Source organism: Astatotilapia calliptera, chromosome 19, assembly GCF_964374335.1.
Source record: "Astatotilapia calliptera chromosome 19, fAstCal68.1, whole genome shotgun sequence".
Lineage (NCBI taxonomy): Eukaryota > Metazoa > Chordata > Actinopteri > Cichliformes > Cichlidae > Astatotilapia > Astatotilapia calliptera.
In genome coordinates this window covers 28,219,566-28,243,702 of record NC_137440.1, presented here as the reverse complement: position 1 = coordinate 28,243,702, position 24,137 = coordinate 28,219,566, and the positions used below count along the sequence as shown (strand labels likewise).

General features: G+C 41.0%; 1 protein-coding gene across 1 annotated transcript in view; it reads left to right on the top strand.

Annotated features, from left to right (window-relative positions):
• Nucleotides 1-6,609: 6,609 nt before the first annotated feature.
• Nucleotides 6,610-24,137, top strand: part of mboat2a (membrane bound O-acyltransferase domain containing 2a) — a 42,822-nt gene continuing 25,294 nt past the window's right edge. Inside the window, exon 1 of the mRNA XM_026151727.2 lies at nucleotides 6,610-6,867. Coding sequence (XP_026007512.1) covers nucleotides 6,784-6,867 — 84 coding nt within the window. The 5' untranslated portion in view covers nucleotides 6,610-6,783. The remainder of the gene's footprint in view (nucleotides 6,868-24,137) is intronic.

Genomic DNA, 24,137 nt, shown 5'->3' with positions numbered 1-24,137 from the left:
AAATGAACCCCTCCTCTGATGCTACACTAAACAGATTCATTACCAGCTATGGATCAGTATAAGTGGATAAAATAGTTTAAGGTGGTAATCATTATTAGGCTGCAGACATGACAGTTACATTCTTTGCCACTGTTACGGCCCTAGCAGGGCCTCTCTCTCTCCTGAGGGTGCCTGTGTGGGCGTGTCCCACTACCTCCTGCCTGAGGTGCCACCTTTCCCTCCTGTACAGCTGACTCCCATCAGCAATTAAGGGTATTTAAGCCCAGAGCAGGGTGAGCTCTGGGCCAGAGTGCCATTTTGTGTGGGCCCAGCTAGTGAGCTGAGTGTCTTGTGGTGTTTCCAGCTAGTGAGCTGCGCTTTCCTTTTGACTTTTTGCCTTACTGACTGACGCCTGAGTTTTGTTTGTTTCTTTTACGGTGATAACGGCTTGTCCGTCTCCTTTAGTTGAATTACTTCAATAAAACTGTTTTATTTAACTGTTTTGCCTCCCTGACTCCTTTTTCTGACCCGGTCACTTTTGTTACTTCCCCCTCCCCGCCTAGACCCCTCAGGGGAACGTAACAGCCACCAACTCAAGCACGCTTAGTATGTTGTTATTGTCTCCATCCATCTACCAAGGGAGGTTAGGCTAACAGGGCCTTGAACTACATGTCACTGTTTCATCCACACTAATTCCATTGAAATTAAAACAGGGTAAACTTGGCTTTAGATTCTCTCTAAATCTGCTACTCTTCTGCACCTTGAAACCAAATGAACCTCCCAGAAAATCCTGCAAGCCCCCCTAAGTGGCATGGTGCAAATTCCCAAGCTGCATTGATACAATAACGGATAAGGTGAGAGCATCTGAGGCATTTAAAGAAGTTGCACTGTAGATCCTATTGATGGATTCACAGCAGGGAGGGTAGATGCAATTCATTCCACAATCCTGAAAATGCCGGGTCAGTTCAAAGTGCATTAGGAGTGGATGCTACAGTTATGGTGTATCACAGAAAGAATAAAGCGAAGTGAACCTGCAAGTATCCCCTTGGGAAGGCTAATGAAAGGCCAGTGAGTTCATTCCATGCAACACAATGATTCTGTCGGTCCTGATCAGAAATTGTTCACAAAGTGGAGCCTAAACAGCAGTCGTCTTCATCCATTTTCCCGACTAGATGGAATTATTTATCCATATGGAAAATGTCATCATAGAAGAAGTTGTCCTGCATAATGCAACAGCAGCAGGTGAAAAGACAGGAAGTGCAGCGGAATGACAATGCGAGGAGGAAACAGAAGCGTGATCTCTTTTCTGGATCGGATCAATACTAGAGTCCACTGGGATTTTTTATATCCACCACAATTTGGTTATTAAACGTATCCACCATGAATCACCGTGAGGTTAGTCTAAATAAGACGTTTGGTGATTGACATTAGCTGATTCTCTGTGATTCATTATCTTCTTGGTTTATTGATTTTCTTGCCAAAAGTCAACTAAAAGAAAAAAAAATGCTGCTAGTGTTTAATTTAATTTATTCATCCTACTGGGAAAAAAACAGCTGTTGTCAATTTAAAGGAAGGCTTGAATTTAAAAAGCACTTTGCGGAGATTTAGACTACAGATTTGCCTTCCTGTATCTTGGCTAGTTGTGGTTTCACAGGAGAGGAACATTAAAGAATTCAGAAAATAGATTTTGGACATGGAAATCAGAATATTACAGGGACATGTGTGAAAACTGACAGGCCTCCTTAAATTCTGCTATGCTCACTCCCAGTTACACTCCCACTCTTCCCCTCCCCTGAAGCCTCTATTGTGTTTCCACTTTGCATGCTGCATTGGTTTGTGCAGTGCTTCTGAACTTTGTGGCCATGAAGTGAATTTAGGTCGAAGATCACAAGCTGAAATTCTGCATGATGGATTTCAAACATCAGTTGAACACTGCATGCATTCATTGACAAAACTATGAAAAAAAAAACCTGTCCGAGAACCAGTTTGGGAACATATATTGTGAGCTTAATCTGTTCTTCTTCCACTATCTTGATAAGATCGGTCACCTATTTGTCATCTCCATTAGTTGAGATGGCTACAATCCTGGATGAGTGGGGAAAAATAGAGAGACATTAGGAGACTACATAAAGTCAGACTGTAAGTGAGGGTACATGAACGACTGCCCCACCCTTTAGCTGAGTGTGGGCAGAAAATGAAACAATGAGCTGGGAGAGCTCCCGTTTCTCTGACGGAAAAAGATGTTTCCAAATGTATTGTTGATGTAGGAAAATCATGTGTGTGTGTTTGCACTCTGCAGTCTAGCTGGGGCACACCATGCTAATTATTTGAAGTGTTAGTAAATCTCTTCTCCTCTCTGCAGCTTTTATTTTTCTGAAAAACACCTTTCAACTTTCATTTATTGTTATTTTTTTTTGGTATTTGGATAATATGCGGCATTATGTTGATATTGTATTTCAACCTTTTTCCCCTTTTTATTCAGAAAGTTTTTCAGTATCTCAAAGCTAGGATTTACCTGTCAGTAAAAGCTCATAACACTGTTCACCGATTAAAAAACACAGCCCCAGACTTAAACAACAGCTCATTTTATTCCCGCAGGTTATACTACTAGACTATTTTGAGTGACGATGATAATGTGCTCACAGAAAATTCCCACTGGGAATTGCAGAACCATTAAAACGGTCGACACTCTCCTGTGCCAAGTAAGCTGTCTGCGGGCATTGCTGCTAAACCAAAATGGAAAGGGAGGAGAGGGGAGGGGTGAGGAAGAGAGCGGGCTCTTCAGACATTGCCGATTGTGGTGGTAAAGTAGTAGTCCATCTCTGTGGACTTGTGTTCTATTTCAAGAAGCCTAGTCCAGCTTTGGGAGTGAGGCCTGACCCCCAAACACAAAGGCACTTCCTCTCTGATATGTAAAGAGAAAGGCTGCATGTCTCCTGAGAAGCAAGAATGAGTGCAAAACATGAGCTATTGACTAAATAAGGAGCTTTGCCTCAGCACAGCTTTGCTGATAAACAAATATTAGCGTGGTGAAAAGGTTTTTTTGGAAATAGAAGTAGTAGCAGAAATAGAAGACTGAATGCAGGGATTATCATACGTGTGCATGTGGCCTCCCTAGTATGTGAGTGGGAACTTCCATTAACTCCACCACCATTCACATCGTGCTACAACCTTTTAAATAGCCCAGTGAAAGCTTCTCCCTGCTCTTTCTCACCACCTCTTTTCTCCACGCTCTTTAGGTAGCATCAGTTTGTAAGAGAGACACAGTGAGAAATAGGACGGCGTTGCCATGACAGTGTCAAGTTAACAAACTGCATGTCTTTTCACAATTTAATTGGATATCATCGGTAAAGAACAAAAGCACAGTTGTCTTTGTGTAGTTATGAATGATTAACGGTAATTACATAAGAGCTGCGGTACAAGAAGTGTATGTGAGTGTTCCAGGAGAGCATAGTGTAGTGAAGGTGCAATCTCCAGAGGGCCTCAGTATAAATAAATGCCTGACAATTACAAAGGCGCTGATGCCATCCAGTCTCACACACTCCTAAGTGGATGAATCAACTGACAATTCATTACACCCACTACAGTTACAGTTCTGCTCTCTCTTATGCAAGCCGTTTTCTTTCTTGCACATGGAGCTTTTCTTTAACATTTCATGGACTCCTTTAGCATCCAGTATGATGCGCAGCTTCAGAAAACCTTATGATACACCAGCGACTGTTAAATAATTGAGCATCCCCAATCCTCACAGGCAGACACGCACAAGCGATAGCACAAAAAAAAAAGCCTTGTCATTCTCCCATGGGGTCAGACTGATTCCAAATAAAACTGCAAAATACAGTTTTAAAAGCAAAAGTCAAGGTAAAAATGATACTGAGTGATGCAAACAAGACCACCAAGGCTGCCAGCAAAAACACATGCAAGTGTAGGAAACAGACGTGTGAGAGAAAAAACACAAGCCTCTTAAACAAGAACACTCCTCATGACACACACTCACACACGCGTGCATTAAATATTGCTTTAGAGGTTGAGCTTATTTACGCTGCTGTATTGTCTCAGTTAAGATTATGCATGGCAGCGAGCCAGTATTTATATTAGAGTAAATAGAGAAAAAAAACTTCACAAATAGAAGAAAAAATAATAAATCAAGCTGACTCGTCTACCTCTGACAGCTGATAAAATGTATTTGATAAAATGTGATGCTTGAAATCCACTTTAATCTATACACCTGCAAAAAATATTTACATTCATTGTCTGGGATGTGTTTAGTAGCTTCTTGTGTGCATTCACACACACTGGGCACAGGTTTAAGTAACACTTAATGTAATATAAGAAGTGTAACTTAATGTCATTTAAGAATAATTTTCACACAGTTTTAGTAGCTTCAGTAAGTTGTTAAGTTGCTAAGACTCCTTTGGATGACGCAGGTGTTTCCTTTAACTTTCCCTTTCTGCTTCCTTTTTCCTCTTACTCCAGTTCCCTCCTGCTAAGAAGCGGGAAGTTGTGATAGTATACCTAATCTGTCTGCCCGTACACCAGGCAAACTGAGAGTCTTCTGTGTTTATTGCTCCTCTACATCTTAATCTTTTCATCCTCCATTTGGCCTCTAGTCTGTATCTCCACAGCAGCTGTCGTGCTGTTATGTGTGCCAAGGTGATGCATTTGGTGTTGGGGTGGAACAAAAGATCAGAGAGTTGTGTTACACATCACCCTGCTTTTAATTAAGAGGCACTTAAGGAGTCCACTGAGCTGTGCCATGCTGAATGAGTCTGATCTGATCAATGCTATGCAATGCATTTAACTCAGTCAAGCCGATCCTTGTACCAGTGTCATTAAAATATTTCTTATATATAAAGTTACCTTTATTACTTAATCATATACAAATAAGCACTGGAGACCAAAAAGCACATGGTGTATTTTTTGTGTCTTTATAAACCTAATAAAATGTAATATGTTTACTATACTGGGATTATACATAAGCTTTGACTCCTAAAGTTTTCATATACTGCAGGACTAGTGAAAAAGCGAATGAGCTGCTGTTTATGAGTACGCGCTGCCCTCTATTGGCTACTGAGGCCTGGTGCAGACACCAGCTTTACCGCTTTAAACAAAACATAACTGGATTATTTAGGGAAAACTTAACCACACACTATGACTAACACTTCAGTGACAATATAAACGAGTTATTTATAATCCCATTTTAAATATATATCCGATACTTTATACCTAAGCAGGTTAAAAGGAAAATTTAGTGGGAACCACTAGATGGTGCTGATAGCAGACGGAGAATAAAACTAGTTGTGTGACTTTTCTGGTTTGCTAATTTTCATATACAAAAGGCATATACAAAGCCTTTGGGAAAACACATCATTTTCATAACGTGCAAAGCTGCACCTGCACACCTTTCAGATTGATGGACTTCAATGGTGTTTTCCTTTCAGCCTCATGATGCAGTGGAAAGTGAAAGGCAACATCCTGTCTTACATTCTCAAATCGAAAAAAACAGATAGATTAAATAGAGCAATGGAAATGACTGTTACAGCCACAGGCTAAAGAATAAAAAAAATCATAATCTATAAGCGAAAAAAGGTTTATATACACAACAGTGATAAAATAAATAAAAACAATGACGTTCATCATGAAAATAATGACTGACATTGTGAAAAGTAATAGGGGCACTATACATTTAAACAGTATCTAGCAGGTATAAAAAGGAAATGTGCAAATACTGACATTTTGAGCGACATTATATTACATAATTTCGATGTTAGAAATATCCGTGAGTTACTTAAGTGTAATATAATAATCTTTATATAACCACCCTCAGGTTATACAGATGGTGACCCCTGAAGTCATGTTTACCTCCTTTTAATGTCGCTATAAAGGACCAATGCTGATATTTGAGATAAAGGTCTTGCTTTTTTTTTGTTTTTTTACACCAACTTCGTTTTTGTCTTTTTCTTAAACGAGTATTACCAAAAACACCCCTTACGTCATGCTTTTTCTCCCCCTTCGCGTGTGGAATGGTGTAAATGACAGTGGAACGGAGGGGGGCGGAGCGTGCAGCATCCCTCACGTTTAAATTCAATTTGCCTCGAGGACCCCGAATCCAAATGCGGATTTACGACAGTGGCACTGGATAATGGGATTCACGTTCTCCGCACACAGGGGTCAAAAAATGTTGTCAGGGAGGGCTGGGTCGCCATCTCTCCACCCACACCGACACCATTGTCGACGTCATTGTCATCAAAGGTGTTGTACAATCGAGATAGTTCACGCGCTGGCCTTCAAAAGTAGCAACCGCTGTGTCCTATTTGAGCTAATGAAATTGAACGAAGATTATATTAAACGTTAGATAGAACAAACAAACAAAAAAACAAAAACAACCCTCAGCTCGTGAATAAATAGCAGTGGATATTTTTTTTTTTACGACAACGTACATTGCGCGTGCTCCTAACAGGAGTTGCCACTTTTCTTCAATGTAAATAATTAGCATGCTGTGTAAGGCGAGAGGGGGCTTAAATGTGGTTTAGTTTTCAAACGTGTTTCTTTCTTGCAACTCGTAGCTAATACATATATAACTACGAGTTGCAAGAAAGAACATACGGGTAACTCTCTTGTTCCGGCTGTGTTATCTTCGTTGAGTGTGTGCCGTGGATGACAACAGTACAGCTCGTCGCAACAACAGCAGCAGCGGCAGGAACAGCGGCGGCGGCAGTGTATTTGTCATTGCAGCAGCCTAGGGGAGCGAGGTGAACCGAGGGGAGGAAAGGAAACGAAAGGATTTACGGACACCGTCCAAGCATGGCTACCCAAACGACAGCATCATGCACTGGATCCACTCTGTTGCAGCCGCTCAGTGAAATTATCAACCTCCCTCTTGACCAGGTATGTGTTTGGATGAAGAAAAAAATTGATCGGTGAAGCGAAAGGCACGTTACGATACATGTTTGTCACAGTTAGGAAGCATCCGTAGATCTGAGGTTAGCAGAGGCTGGTGATGCGCACTACCAAATCGTTAGCTTAGCATTTATACATTGCGGTTTCACTGAAAACGACTACACACACATGCACACGCACACAAATATCACAGTTGGTGGTTCACTGTCACCATCAGCTAGTTCTTAGCCAAGCTACACTAACGGTAATGCCCTTTGTGTCTTTATTTCGATGCCCAGATCCTAATCCAGTCTCTTCCAAACTGGGATCTCTTAAATATTCCATCGGGTCCTCCAGTCTAATTGAGGTCTACTAGTTTAAATGTATTTAAATTTCACTTAAATATTCCTTAAAGAGTCAGTATGCAGGCAGGAACGATTAACCCACTGCATTGTTTTTTCACTCTTACATACAAAATCTATCGCTGTATAGTTAAAGGTGAGCTGTTTTTAAAAAATCAGGCTTGTGATTATGATGTAAGGCTTTATTTTAGGTTCATAGCTGTAGGAATCTTAGCTCATGAATCCCTCTTTAAAAAATTCCCAAACCGCGAAAACATGTGACAGTGTTGTGTTGTTCACCAGAAGAGAGACCCATGCTGTTAAAAAAAATGCCCAAAGCCAGGTCTTTGGGCATTTTTTTTAACAGCATGGAGACGGGTTGGGTAACTTTTGATAGCTGTGCCTTGTGTGGATTATTTTGAAGTATATTTGTCACTGGTAGATTCTTGAAGTAGTGCAAAACATTGGCACTTTAGCTGCACTCACAGGCACCACACCCACTAACTCTGGTGGATCAGTCCATAATGATCTGTAATGGTGGTTTCAAAGCTCTGGACAGCAGAGATGGTGTGTTTGTCTGTAAAAGCGTCTGACTAGTCTAAGACAGATAAGGCCCATTTTTGTGTCTTTTCTAATCTCGTGCATTTGTACTGAAATAACTACCTTGCTACCTTCCTTGTCAATGTCAGGTAATGTTCTTTTTGTTAACTGTGATCTGAAATCAAACCTCGATTTACTTTTTATTCCCCACATTGCTTTCGGCATTTGCCATAACTAGTCTGAATAACACTTTGTGAAAGCATAAAAAAAGTTCCCCAAAAATGTTCTCCTCCTAGAGTGGCATGCTCCTAATGCCATGCATTTTTCTTCACATGCAAGTCTTGAAGTCATTATAGAAGGTTTTTTGGTGGGGAATGTTTGCTTCCCCAGCCAAGCACTAGTGCTAGTGTTTTACCATATTTTAAAAGTAAAAATGTAACTTTGTTACACAAAATAGTTGTGTCCAGAATCATGGATTTTGTCATTTGTGAATAAACTACGTGGTTTGCATCTCCATTGGCAGACCCTGCACACAGCTACTTAGTCAATGTTTAACTCCTTGTCTTGCTGTGTCAAGCAGTAAACCAGTCTTTCATCCTCAGTTGAAGCTACATGTGGAGACAAGAATGTGCCATTATTTTTCTCCTCCGTAGAATGTACCAGTTTCTGCAGGGAGTGTCATGTGTTGAGGACTCAGTCACATGAAGTAAGGAGTGTACATCCCTGGGATCCAAACTTATTTGCTTGTTTTTTGATTGCAATAGTTGTATAATAAGTTTTAGAATTATTAGAGGAATCTGTAGCTGACTGGAACCAAATCTCATGCTAAGCTGTTGAGATTTTTATTCTCTTGTATCCTGCAATATTTAGCATGTTTCAACCTCAGCGTTTGGCATTAAAATACCTACATTTCCATTTCTACTCTGTGCGGTCCCGTGGACATCAACACCTGCTTTGGTCTAGCACCTCCCTGTATGTTAGGACTCCTCGGCACTGGCTCGTCTCAGAGCTATAACAGAAGCTGTAAAATCTAAAATGACACTGTTTTTCCTTCTCTCTTCTTTTTCTCTCCATCACACACTGCCCGCCTTCTGTCAGTAACATGCCGGCACTACTTTGAATAAGACCTCCCACTGCATTTTGTGTGCCCACACAAACACTATTCACCTACTCTGATTCAAGAGTTTTTATAGGAGAAAAGATTACACACAATTACATTCCAAAATCCTAAACTGTGCCATATCTAGTACAAATTGATGCACTTAGTCTTAAAGATACAGTGTTCATGAAGAAATCATCCCCATCCCATCTTCCTCCTACTCAGTCTTCTTATGTCGACTGGTCTACAGATCCTTTTTTTTTTATCAGGAAGCATGAAAGACAGTTTTTGTTTCAGATATCCACTTTCAGTGAGGATGCTGGACACTTATTGCTCTCTCTTACTCCCTTTAGGACTTGGTGTTCTATCACGTATTTGCACAATTAAGCAGAGCTGCCTTAGCTGCCATTTTCAGAGCTGGTGGGTAAATAAATCAAATCAAATCTCTTGGATTTAATGTTTGCACGTCCTGTTTTTTTGTTTTTTTTTTACAAACAGGTCGAGGCATCGCAGATCCAGTTTCAATCTGAAATGTCCAGTTCACATAACCTCACAGCTGCTTTGCTTGTTATCAAGGCTCATTGGGTCAATATCATCATTCAGCTGAGTGACAGAAAATCAAAAATAACCCAGTTGAATGAATTATGCAGTCCATCTATAAATGTATGACTCCATACCAGAAACGACTTCGGTAATGGCCAAATTCAATTTTCCTCTTTTTGATGACACTGAAGCTAGAAGGGACTTTTGTAATTTGCAGCATCAGCTGTGATGTTCCTTCTGCAGCTGTTTCAATATGCAGCAGCTGGAGGCCTAGTAAGAGACTCCATGAAGTATATATGCACTAACCCTTTGTTTTAGACATTTGTAGGCTGAAAGTGATGTTTGAATTAACTTAATATAGTTATAATAACTGGTGATAGCAATACCAAATGCATGTGAAACAACAGATACAGCCTTCTTGCTTGTCAACAGTGCAATAGAGATCAGTTGATAAACTTTTTTTGTACGTGCAGCTATTCTTTGTCTTGCAATTACATTGCAGTGCACCAGTTGTGCACTTCTGTACTGTCCTTTAAAAAAGCAATTCAGCTGATAGCTAATGCCATAATAGAATTTTTTTTGATTAATATAAAACGGGAACAAATCCATGCACATCATGCGGTGCAGGTGCAGAGCTGAAAAAATATAACATGGAAAAAATGAACGGCTTGCACACTACAGGACTCAACGGTTTTCTTACTTATTGCATCTAGTTGTGACATTTTAGGCAAACCTGCTCTTCAGCAGACAATGAAACACTGGGCGGCACAATTTTAAATCACCTGTGATAAGTCACATGACCCACGGCACTAACGTCTAATAAGACAGTGTCTTGTATAGGACAAACAACTGATAAATAATTGACAAGTCATACTTGTTGCCTTGGCATAAATCAGAAAAAAAGGTGCCTCAACCGACAAAATGAAGATTTTTTTTTTTTCACAAACCCAACAACTAGTAGAAGATGTGACGCAACAGATAAATATCATCCACTGACATCAGTAAATACCAACTTTGTGATGCACAGATGGTTGATGCAGCCATTACAGCGTGTTATTGTTTTGTTTCCTTACAGCGCTCAGGCCTAGTGGCTAAAACTACAGGGTGGTGATCGTGTCTGTAACCAATGATCTTGTTGTATTAAGTTTACATAGTTCACGCATGATATACTTTGCATTTCTATTCAGTGTTCTGGGTAAACGTGATGTGACTTGATAAAGTTTACTTGCATTCAAAAGGCTGACGGCACTACCACCTGTGCAGGTGTGTGGGATGTCTCAGAGGAGCATGGCAGTGTGGAAATTTCCAACTGTACCATGTTGTGTTTTGCAGGTGGTGCACTCATAGGCTACACTGCCACGACTGGCACGACATCACCAATAAAAGGCATTTTGCTCATTTACTTAGGGTCTTTATAGATCTCAAATATTCAGTGGAGATTTTGGATGAGATGTTTTTAATGTAAGCAGTGACCTTTAAAGCTGGGAGGCAGGAGCTTGCATGTATTCAGGTTCAGAGACAGCTTTGAGATTTCAGCTGATTATTGCAGACGTGAGTGTGTCAGTAGACCGTAGTGGCCCTGCCTTGTGATGCAGAGAAATACTGTCTGATGGATTACACAGTACTCTCTCTAGTCTCCAGTGATTTGATGGCTCAGCCACAAAAGTATCAATTTCTCACCTTTGTCATTTCATCTTGAAATAGCAGAGCATTTGTACCCGTGCTGAGAGGTATTCCGTGAACATGCAGGTTTTGTAGCTCAGTGGTAATTTCACTGTGCACTGTCTGATATAAAGATATAGTCTTTGGGGCTCACGGTGTACAGGCGGCTCTGCTCTGTGTCCTGTGCTCCCAAAAGGCCCAGCTGTAGAATCAATCTTCTGTTTGTGCTACATATTGGATTGCAGTCTGTCACAGTCAACGGACATGTCTGTTATCACAATAACAAGCTTTCTTTTGTTGCTGCTGCTGGATTGCCTACCCAGCTATTGTGCTGTAAGGCCTTTGAGCCCACACAGTGCTTGAGGGTTTGACTCCCACTTTTCTTTTATCCACTGTCAATTCCCTGTGATCTGTGACACAATTCAGTTTAATGGTTAGGTTAAAATGCGTTTAACTGAGGTTTGAAAGCAGATAAAAGTAGTCACATCTATAGTGTAAAAAAACGGGATCTTGAAAGGGGACTCAAAATAATTCCAGATACCTCTGATTTCCTGTAAAATGAACTTAATGTTCCTCTTATTAGCCTTAAAGCAAACATTTGCTTCTTTCAGTTCATTTAGTAAAGCGATAGCAGAGCTTGGATAAGCCTTGCCTGAAAAATCCTATGTTTGCTCCTCTCCAAAGTCTCCTGCCACTGACTGAGTTCCCAGAGTCCCCTGCCTTGGGGCTTCTGGTCTTCATTTTAAGCCCTTGGGTCTTGTTAGAGTTTCCCTACCTCCCCTTTGTCTTTAATTGGCTGACCTCTTGGGAGTTGTATCCTTTCAATTGATTTCGGTCCCTTAGCTCTCTGTAATACAGTGCCAGTGGCTGTTGCGTTATTATGGTTAGCTATCAACTATACAAGCATTGTGTAATTCCTCCTTGGGAATATGGGAATGCTTTGTTGTTAATTGCTGATAACAGGCAACGCAGTAATAATAACAAGCAGACAAGCTCCCTCTAAATGCAATTAGACGTAATGATTATGTGTTTATGACACTTATCTGTTACAAGTGTGACATACAGCAAAATCCAGAGAAGTACAAGATCTGACCATAGAGGAAGGATCAGCCCATAGCTTTCCAATTTACACATCTTAATCAGTGTAATTACTAAAACTGCATTTTGTAGTACTTCTCCCACATAATGTCCTGATTAAGTTCCATTAAATGTTATTAGGAAAATTAAATTTGTTGCACCTCTTGTGAGTTTTGGACCATTTATTCTTAATTTCTTTTCAACAGCGATTAAAATTCTGCTACTGCCTTTCATATATTTCTTTCCCTCACTGAGTCTGCTACATTATAGAGAGACAAACTGTGCGCAAACCTGCGTTCTATCATCATAGCGTGGCAGTCACCCTTTTATTTACCCTTTCAAGTGATTTTTCCCAAATTCTTAAGTTGTCTGGAGACTCACTGGTTAGCTGGTTTTGGTAATCTTTGAGCAAAACTTGGAGCTCCCCCCTTTTTCTTCCACTCTCAGTATTCACCATGACCTCATCCTGTATTAGGGTTGAAGTGATAACTCTGATGGGTATGGATGTATTTCTTACTAACCATAAATGCAGTCATGGAATGGCAAAGCCATTAGGCTGAAAGCATCAGTCAAGTGTGATACAAGGCATCTGTTATGTCACACACACACACACACAGTCAAGTGATTTCCGTATATCCTGTAATGTAGTTTATCTACTAATGCCTGTTGTTATGGGTTTTGCTGTTTGCATGGTAGAGCAAAGCAGGTAGGTTGTAGATTGAGAAAGAGAGGGAAATCTGTGCAGCTGTCGCTCCTCTTCAGTCTGAAGTGCTCGCCACAAAAGTGGATGTACACATGACTCAGCTATACTAACTCATTAGTTCTGTTGGTAATGGTGTGGTGCTATGAGGGTGGATTGGGTTTCTAAAAAGCCTGCACTCTCGGGCCTGGAGTGCCAGTTTAGTACTTGAGTGGCACAGCATATAGGTGGCACAGAGAAGATATTTTCAGGGGCTCATTTTAGCTGTTTCAAATTACAGGCTAGTCAAATTTCTATAAATTTGATGTTGCAGAATGTGAATTTATGTGACCAAGCAAAACTCATCTGAGAAGATCTGCTTTAGGTTATGATGGTGAAGGCAAAGCTCACAGTCTTACTTTATTAGGTGTCACTGAGCGAGGCTGTACTTTAGGAAACTGCAGCTTCGGAAAGTTTTCTCAAAGTAATTAAATGATAGATAATGTCAGTTTATCCAGTGGTGCACAGCAAAAAAGGATTTTTTTTAAAAATTTTTATTTATTTTTTTAACCCATATAAACAAATTTAAAACTCATGAAGCAGCGCCTGAACATATTCTCCGCAAGCTTATCAAATACAAGGGCTTCCTCGGACAAATAAAATGTCAAATTCATTCCACAGCCAGTTTTTTTTCATTTCGTCAAACAAGATGAAGGAGATGCATCCAATATAAATATAAATAAGAGAATATACAGTACTGTGCAAAAGTCTTGCACTGTATGTTTCTTAATATTTTGCTTCTATGGAGTCAGACTTTAATTTATTAAAGTAGTCTTGAACAATAGTTATCCCAGCTTGTATTTTAAGTTGCCTGCTTTTTCTACTCATTTTCAGTCCAGTCCTTTTACCCTAACCTGTTTGTTTTCTCTTGCCAAGTGGCAGGCCTGCAAGGGCAGCAGAGGAAGAGTACATGAAACTCCATGTCCTTAGGAAATAGGAAAACCTTTTAAGTTGATTTATCTAGACCAAAACCTCATCATTATTGGTCTCAGTGGGACAATAATGCCAAGAAAGTAAGGTAAACTGTAAAAAAAAGAAAAAGAAAAAAAGCCTTAGGTATGCCAAATTAAACAAGAACTGGACTGCAAATCAGTGGCGATAGGTCTTGCGGGGTGATGAATCCAAATGAGAGATTGGTGGTTCAAATCGCCTACAGTGCAGAGGTGGTCAAGAGTGAAGTACAACACTGGTTATAGCCACCTGTAAGACACAGTGGAGGCTCATAGTTTGAGGCTGTATTTAAGCCATTGGTGTTGGGGATCATGTCAAACGTGATCCACCAAGCAACCATCTGGAAAAAAGCACAAAATGGAACACGATCAGTCACATATTGTCCTCTTCATAGCCCGGACTTAAACATTATTAAAGCTGTGTGAGGTCATTTTTGACAGAGAATAGAACAAAAGGCAGCCAAGATCCAAAGAAGAGCTTTGAATGTCCTGGAGAACTAGTCCCGAAGACTACTTAAAGAACTTAAAGAAAACCTGCCACGGGGAGTTTATTGGTAAGCTGAACAAACTGTTCTTGCCTTATATACTGTATTTCCATCTATGTTTGCACATTTCATTACGTTGTTGTTCCTATTTCCCCATTTCCTCAAAAAAATAAAGCATTGAGGAGTGGCTGAAGACTTTTGCACAGTACTACGTGGGCATACAACGAATTGACCCTCACTGGAAGACAGTCACATTCACCAGGCCTCTGTCTGGCTGTACATTCCAACTAGTCAACACAAATGTTGACTAAAAAAGTACGAGTTGTATTGTCATTTGAAAAGTGGGACTTGATTCATCGTGTTCACTCTCCAGCACCTTCTGCTATCGATTCCCTTGAACTTGATTAGTTGTGCCACACGATGCTTTTTAATTTGTACTTAAAGGTGAACAATGCTATGTGCACGCTTCAAGCTGATAAAGTTACAAATTAGTGTGCCATGGTCTGCTAGAATTGTTATCCCCCCCACTTGCAAACATGAAAGCATATTGTGCTTGAAGCTTCGCCACATTATGTACATGTGCATCAAAGCAGCCTCGAGTGTTTCCTGTCACATTGCCAACTTCTGCTAATAGCCAGTCACTTCTGCGCCAATTGACCGAGCATTGTAACACATGTTCTTGATACTTTTTGAAGGATAGCACAGCCTTGAATTTAGAAAGAGCCATTGTATCCATTTTGCTTGTACGATGCCTGGCTGATCGTATTTGTCCATTCAGAAACATTTTAGCAGTTGCCACTCTGCACATGCTGAGTTGCACCTATTGCTATTTTTAATATAGAAAGTGGCCGCAGTTGCTTGGGTTTCTCTAGCATTTGATCGCTCTCTCTCAGTTACAAAGAGATATCAAAGACACACTGTTGATAATTTTAGAACAAGCGTGTCTACACACAAACTCCACTTCTACTTTCCTGTGGGGTACACTTGTGAAGGGGGACGTGGTTTCAGATGGTATGTCTTTCAGCGACCATCAGTAGTAGAATAGAAATGTATTACCACAGAAGAACAACCACAGAACATTCATCCATCCAGCTAATGTCGGTTACTTAACTTGCTTATGTAACATTATCCCTGCATTTACAGTCTTTTGTAACTTTACACAAAAACCTGTCTTTTGTGCTGGTAGGTCCGATAGCCGAGCTAATAAAGCCTGCATCCTCTGTTGCTGATATGAACTGTAAATTCTTGTGAACTATTTGTGGCGTTGCCAGCGGTCAGTGCCAGTTTCCTTTAACTTGCAAAGTGTTATCAAGCAGTTACTGGTTTGAATACATTTGACTATTTATGGCAAGTTTAGGGCCGCACTTTTCTTAGGCTGTTTTACTCTCTGCATTGGTCCTCATCGGCTGAAGAAAAGGCTTTCTTTAAGAGTTACACTCAGGAAATCTTTGCAGAGCTGGTTCACTGAGTAAAAAAAGGCCTTCAGACAGTGTTTGTCAAAGCTGTCATGCTCTTGTAGATTAATTTATTATAGCTCTCGGCTGGGGGTGGAGAAGTTTAAATAAGGTATTTCAGAAACATGCAGATTGAGTCAGAGACAACAGAGCCACCTTTAGTTTAATTGCTGGCTTGATATGACGTCTTTAAGATTAGATCCAGCTCCTCTACTTCACTTTTAAAGTATTGAAGGGGATTATTAAAGCAAGGCTGATCACACATGGCAGCCTGCCCTCCCTTTGAAATGCTGTCTTTGCACATTCCATGTGCACAGCTGTGGCCTCATGTTCGAACAACATGAGGGTGGTGATTAAAGTTTGCTTAGACGCTCGAGATGTAACTAGCTCATCTTTATTAGCAATTCCCCAGCAGCTCTGTGTGAGTAAAGTGAGATGACCTGTGTGGGCAACAGCCCAGTATTTTTTTTTGCCCTTGGGCCAAAACTTGACATGCAATCAATTACACCAAAAAAATGTATTGTTTAAAAACTGCAGCTATTTTGCATTCATGAATCAGTACACACACTCATGTGAAACAGCAGCCGTCCAGAGAACAGGCTCTGGAGTCAGTCCCTTAGGTAATGTGACAGAGATAAGATAATAATACAGCTTCTTTAAACCCTTCCAGCAAAATTTAATCATTCTAATTATTTGCATGCATTTTTTAGGGAGGGTTATGTGTGCATTTTTTTTTTTTTTTACTCCTGGGCACTATATAGGATACCCGATGCTTGAATAAATGCTACAGCCTGGTTGCTCTGACTCAACTTTTGTAAATCGCTCGTAAAACTAACCACACATATGAGTCCTATTTGGAGACTGTACTCACATGCTATTTGGGCCCATTTAGTACATGTGACTCATAATCTTAAACTGGACTGGACTTGACTTGTTTCTTCAGTTTGCATTGATTCAGTAATGTACAATATGGATGGAATGAAGGTCGAGCTCAAGGTCAGTGCATCTGTGGAAGCACAACTTTATCGTAACACCTTCTTAGGGATCCAAGATGATTTTTGTGGGGGAGGGCTCAGATGATATTTATGATTAAAAGCTGCCATATAATCTTTGCTTGGGACAGGTTCAAACACTTTCCTGGAGACACACACACACACACACCATCAGCATGGTTCTGGCCCAGTGCTACTTTGTACCTTGTGGGGAATGTCTGATTGTTCGACTATTAATAGCAGTGACTGTAGAGCCTGACTGGGATCTGTGGATCAGCTCCAAGGGGGAAAGCACCACACTGCAGGGTTTAACACGTCTCTGTTTGTGTGTGTCTTTGTGCACCAGTGCACACTTCTTTTAGGTTAGCCTTATCCGCATGACACTTTCCTCATTATCTCCAACATAATATAGCCTTGGGCAACACGGTGAGTTTATGGCTCTGAGTGAGGCCTCTATTCCACAGTTTTCAGTGGCTATCTTATTCATCTGACAGCCTTTTGAACTGACTTAAGTGAGACTTTGTGAAAGTGTCAAACTTTTCTTTTTTTTTTTTATTTCTTCTTCTTTTTTCTTTTTTTTTAAATTCGAGTTAGCAAAGAGACATAGCCAGTGTCACAAAACATGTCAGAGCTTTGTTTTTGTTGGCTGAAAGAACAAGACCACTTTTGTTCTCGTACTGTCAGCACAACCTCGTTGCGCTGAGCAAACACACACGCATACACAAACACACTCACACACACACACGGTAGTTTGTCTTTGGGAGCCATGACCAATTGTGGCACATTTACTGGCAGAGGCTAAAGTACTTGTGACATTTCCCACGTCTTTGCCCGCAGAGAGTTTGTTTGGCAGAGGATGGAGCTCACTATATTACATGTTATTGAAATTTACTGCCTCATATATGCATGGACACATTTGCTCTTGTATAATTTTCCTACCTCCGTTTCAGAAAGAAAATTCCTCATCTCTTTTCCTCTGTCATCCTTTTGTTGTCCCCGCTTTCTGTAACGTTTAAGAACACTCTTATCATCAGCTGTTTTTAATCTTCCGGGGAATTAAACATGAGTGCTCTTTCTCGTTGTCACCTAACATGAAAACTGTTGCTTGCACTGCACCACTCTCTAAAGAGGATTAGGACAGTGTATGTGTGGTGCACCATATTTCCTCCGCAGACAGTTTTGCATCGAATGCAGACTGTGGAACTAGTTGAGTTTAACTTCGAGGCTTTGGTTCCCTCCCTCCACTCGAATCTGCATGAGTCACTGTGGACTACAGCTGATGGAAATCAAATGAGACTGTGCGGAGCGGGACTGTAGCGTCGCTTAGGCTGTATGGGTGGAGGAGTGTTTGGGGGGAAGGGTGGGTTTACTTAATGACATGGAAAAAAGGGCTTTATGCTAATGACTGTCTAAATTTATCTCTGTGTGTGTAGACACACACAAGCAGATGCACACACATGCTGAGATGGGAACTCACCCGTCACAGCGAGTAAAGGGAGGCTTTGTGCAGGAAGGAACTATTTTAGTCCCTGGGTGTTAAACACAGACTACACACATGGAGAGGACAGGAATACTCTTCATGAAAAGTGATATTACCCCTGTGAGTGTGTATGTGTGTGTACCTGTGCTACTTAGGCTTACTGGAGTGAAATTTTGTCATTCCTTAAGCAAAGATCTCATCTATGGAAAAGGTGTTGGCACCAACAGACAGCAGGTCAAACTCATCAAGGCAGTCTTTAGATGTTTATCTCTCACGGTAACCCACGGGAACCTTTTGTATTGCATTTTCCCCACTCTTATCAGAACACACAGTTTGACACAAGTGGGTAAATAAGCCCTTTAGTAGACTCGATGCAAATTCTCACTTCTGCTTAGCATTCGTGCTTTATACCTGAGGCGTGTGTCTGTGATTGTGAGCCTGTCATCGGTTTCCTCATAGGCCACATGTAGATTTCCACATTAACACTACTAATCACATCCTGAGTTTATTGGCGGTTAGTCACACAGGTGATATGGATATCAGAGTCTGTCTGTCAGTCAGTTGCTCTGAATTTTTTAAAAAGTCAGTTTTTTTCAATTACAGTCTGCAGACATTATTTTCTTTAGTGTGACTGTACTATTACTTGGCAAATGTTAGCATGCTAAATGAGTAACATCTCAGACCCCTTGTGACCCCTTGGCAGTTACTGGTTGCTAAATGGTTGGCAAGTGGTTGCGGCAGTTGGTGAAACTAGTTACAAAATGAGTGCTGCCCCACAAATATTCTTGTGAATGGTTTTGTCATTAAACGCTAGATTGCTGTGAATGCCCGCGGTTTGTATGGAAGATGCCGACTAGTCTGCAAAGGTGTCCAACTCCTCACTTAGTAGCAGTGAAACTTGGGGAAAAATGCAAAAACAAACAGGAAATGGCAAAAGTAAATTTCGCACCTTTTTAAGCATGTTGGCTGAGTGGTGAGAAGGTGAATGGTCAACAGGAACCACTGGTCAAGCAGTCAGGAAGTGGATATTTTCTGTGGGGACCAGACATTGCGATGGTGTCACTGAATGAAGACTGTAAACACTATAGCTGCATAACTTGTGAGCATGACATAATTGTTTTAATGTTAACATTTAGCTCAAAGCACAACTGTGTTTCAGGGCAGCGTGAAACTGTCGCTAGCATGGTTGCAGTCTCTTACTGTTGTTTTTGTGGAAAAGAGAAAAAAGATAAGCTTTGCCCAGAGTATAATAAAGGACTTGCCGCCCATCCCTTCGTTCCTGTACTATCCCTACTTTCTTTCCTCACAGCCTCCCTGCTCAGCTGCAGCTCCTCTCCAACACAAAATTCCTGGCTGATGAGACAGATAAAAACCTGAACAGAGCGGGAAGTAGTTGCTTTATAGACATGCTTTAAAATCCAGATTGTGGGTGAGGATATCATTTTGGTGATAAACGAACTGGAAAAACTGGAAAAAGATCAGCCCCGAAGGCCTTTATGTTTCCTCATATGCATGCAGGCACCCATACATGGACACTGGGTTTGACTTGGTAATGAGCTTCAGGAAACAGGCTTATCTGTCTTCAGCATTCACAGTGATTTCCTGCCTTCCTTTCAGCTTCTTTCCCAGTGCCAGTTTGTGTCAGTCTATAATATAGCGTCTTTAAGCTGAGCTGAACTGAGCCCTGTGCCACAGCTGCCAGGAAAAACTGCCTGACAGCTTATGGCCTCTAAGCGCTGGCTGCACACTGGCACTTGCTACCTATCAAAACATCCGTATGTTGCCTGTCTCTGTGATCTGTACACTCTGTAATGACATGTGATTGATTTGCTGAGACATCCCTGTTTGACATTGTATGCTGAAGACAAAGGATGGAAGGGGCTTTAGCTTCACAATGGTTCTCACCAGGCCTCATTGGAGCCACTTCTCAGCTTCAGAAGTAAATATTCTGTCAGTAGCAGGCATGGACATGGCACCTTACCAGCATCTCAGATCTGCAACTTTTTGTTTTTGGGGTCTTCCTCCCCCTTTCCCAAGCTGGTCTGTGTCCCTTTTTTCCTTGTCATAAATGCAGTGCATTTATCCAGAATAGCATTTTCTCCTCTTTCATCCCCTTGAATCTTGAACGATTCTGCAGCACAGATATTCTGCCTTAGTTTCTGAAACAATAAGAGTGCTGTACCCCAGGGTAAGGTTGACTTCAGAGTGAATCAATAATGGAAGAGGGGATCCATGTATTATGAATGAAGGAACAACGTACCTCGGCACAGGAGCTTGTCTACTGCAAAGTGTTTATTCAATAAACAACCATCCCAGGCCAAGAGAAAACACATTTAGCCTAATCTTTTAACAAATCCTGTGACTATCAAGTCTGATATTGCTTTTCTTTTCTTTTTGGCATGTGGCGGCTTCTATAACGATATAACTTTGTTGCAAAGTACTGCATGCAACCCAGAGGGAACACTGGTTCCTACATATCCCAGAATTCCTTAGATTTATGTCAAAGGCAGAGGGCTCTGGTTGAAAGCACCTTTTTAAAGCGAAGAAGGGGGAAAAAAATCACAGATGCTACAGTGTCCATTCACAGTGTAAAATCACATCTGCGAGTGAAATGTAGCAAGTTTGCTTGTCATCTGGTCTCATTGTGTAAGTGCTGCCTGGGTGAAAGAACCGTTCCGAAAATGGTTATGTTTTCCCTGACAGCTTATTTCTCAACTGCTGGCATTAATTTCTAATGTCAATCTCCTACATGATTTCACAGATTCTGCAGGAGCTCTTGTAATTGACTTGTGAGCAATAATAATATATCTTTCCCGCTGAGCTGAACACACAGCACTGAGCGGTGAGAGGTACTGCAAGCTGTAGCTTTTGTCTATAAAAGGATTCCGATTAACTAACATATGGTGCAGAAACACTTTGAGAATATGAATGCAAATGCTCTCATTTCCAATAAGCCACCAGTTAGTGGGGAGCCGCTCTTTAAAGTGGTCATGTATGTGCGCTTACTTTTAGCTATTCAGTGTAGATGTTGCACAGCATTCTCACAATGAACTCTGTGTGAATCAGTTAGTCAATGTTTGGCAACTATAAAAGACTCTCAGGTGCTTTCTTTAGAAATGAACCCCTTCATTACTCATTAATTCAATCTTTTCCATCTCAGATAACAATCAACAGGTAAAGTAGCAAGTATGTAATAAAAAAGTCATCTTTACTATTAAGGAGACTTTTTCTTGCAAGGACTTTAGTCCTTGAAGTAAATTTGTAAGTATACATTTGGTCTTAATCCTGCAGATTTTTCATGAACTCTCCTGTTCTCCTTTAGTCCTGGGCAGTGTTGGGTAAGTTACTTTAAAATAGTAACTGAGTTACATTACTAGTTACTTCTCTCAAAAGTAACTCAGTTACTTCAAGTTACTCGTTACTTTCAAATTAACTAGTTACTAGGGAAAGTAACTTTGGTTTTACTCAGAATTCTCTTGTTAATGTGTTTCTTCCATAACTTTGCCAGTCTTCTAGCTTGCTTACTTGCCACAGTGCACTGTGCCACCTACCAATAGAAAGGAAAAGATAATGTGCATATTTCCACGAGAGAAATCCCACGCCTGGACCGTCATTGACTGCTGCCATGATTCTAGCCTACGTCACAGCGTCATGTGCGCCTTTTACATCAACACAAAAACTGCAGTCGTGGTGCTTTCGATTGTACTCAGAACTCGGAAATTCTGCCTTCTGAATAGGAAGATGTAGGTAACACCAGACTGCAGATGAGCTGCATACAGGGCTGGACTGGGACAAAAAAATTGGCCCGGGCATTTTGACTAGAGACCGGCCGCCATTATAGCAAAAATCATAAAGCCTTTGAATGAAAATAAACACTGTTGTGACAGTGATGTACACTGTTTTGATGGTATATATGCATCAATCTATCAATTGTTTGTTGTAAGATTCAGATAATTATTTTTTAAAAGCGAGACATTTTAAATGAGAATAAAAAGAAAAGTATTTCTTTGTGCCCCCCATTCCCTGTTAATGCCCTACCTGCCCCCCTGGCAACACTTTGCTAGACCCGCCCCTGCACAGTTACCAGCTGTCAGCTACTTAGAAAAGGATCCTGGTGTTATTTGTCTCTCAGAAACAGTTCATAACTTCAACTCATTCATGCCACCTAAAAGGTAAACCTGTTTCTCCATCACCTCTTCAGCTCTGATGATCCAGTAAGGACATCTCCTGGTTTCATCTTCATGTTTCCCTCTCACCAGATAACCAAACCATATCATGACCAGCAAACATCAGCTGATACTAGAAATTAATATTAAATAAATTCTAACAACAGCTGATCAAGCTTAAACATGCTGCTGTTGTTTAGCGCGACATCCGCTGGTTTCCTCTTTCTGGCGCAAAGTGGGCGATAAACAAACAAGAGAGCCGATCAGCTGATCATTGATCAGTTTTCATGATTGAAGTAGAAACAGGAGAGGGAGGGGGGGAGAATGAAAGAAGAAGAGGCAGCTGTGCAGCGTAAACACAGAATAACTCCAGCTTTGTGCCTTTTTCATTGTAGCTGAATTACGGGACAAACTGTTCCTTTTCACCTCAATAAGAAACGCGTAATATTTTCTCTGAATACCAGACGGGACGGTTGGCAACTCTAATAACTTATGAACAAAATAAAGTTCAACATCAGTAACATAGCACCCACCCAGCTGTATAGAAACTCCGTCATGCTAGCTAGCACGCAGTACGGAAAAAGTCAGAATAACGAAAATAAACTCCACCTAAACTTGGTTTATATCTGACCCAGAGAGACTGCAGGTCATAACTTCTTACCTGAAGTTCAGTTCACACTTGGACCGGCGGCCGCCTCGGGTCTCATTTCCTTCTGTGTCCCTTTCCCTCCTCCAACTGCTGGCCTCCACCACTTGCTAATGTTACTGAATCTGTGGAAGCGCCGCGATAGCCACCACACGAAGTAACGAGTAACGACCCTTTCTAAATCCTAGTAACGACTAACGCGTTCCTGGTTTTGGCATAATAACTAGTTACCGTGCTCGTTACCACAATAATAACGTAGTTATTGTAACGCGTTATTTAATAACGCGTTAGTCCCAACACTGGTCCTGGGTCCTCTGTTCTTTATTTGTCCTAATTAAATAGCTTGGAAGCGTAATAGGTGAACAACTGCAATCTCATTTCTCAGTTTAAGAATAAATGATTGACAGTTCTCAGTTGGCCCGCTTGAGGTTTTGCCACAAATGGTGACCCACAGCACCGCTTCACTGTTGACTCACACAGTGCTGTCTGTCTGTCGGTCTGTCTGCCACGCCCTTTCCTTGCTCTTAGGGCAATATTTTGATATCCAGGGAGGGGCCAATTCACACTTCTTGATTTTCCAGCTAGTCAGCAAAGGACGTTGTAACTTCCTTCAGTACAAATCCAGAGTCGAGGGGTTGTGGCTGTAATAATCTAAGATCTAATTTAAGATGCATACCTGTGGTTTGACATACTTTCAATGCTCATTGGAGTCATGCACATTTAAACGCTCCTAAAAACTAGTTGGGTTCCCACAGAAACATTCAACTAGTTGACTTTAACTGCTATTTTTGTCTTACTGGAACACTTGGATAAATCAGTGACTATAGTAAAATGTGGGCTGTTTGTTGCTTTGCATATCAGCCTGTTACCCCGTGGGCCGGTGTACAGGCACACAAGTCATATTCAGCAAGTGAGCAGCTTGAAGGTAATCAAAGTGTAAAGCAACATCCAAAGCTGTGGACTGGCTAAACACTGTGCAAAGAAAGAGGCTTGCATGAGAAGGGGTGGGTGGAGAGGGAGTCAGAGAAGGTTGGTTTAATGTGATTTCTTGTCATTACATTAGGGCATCTTATTTTATTTTTAGCACTTGAGCTTTAGAGAATTA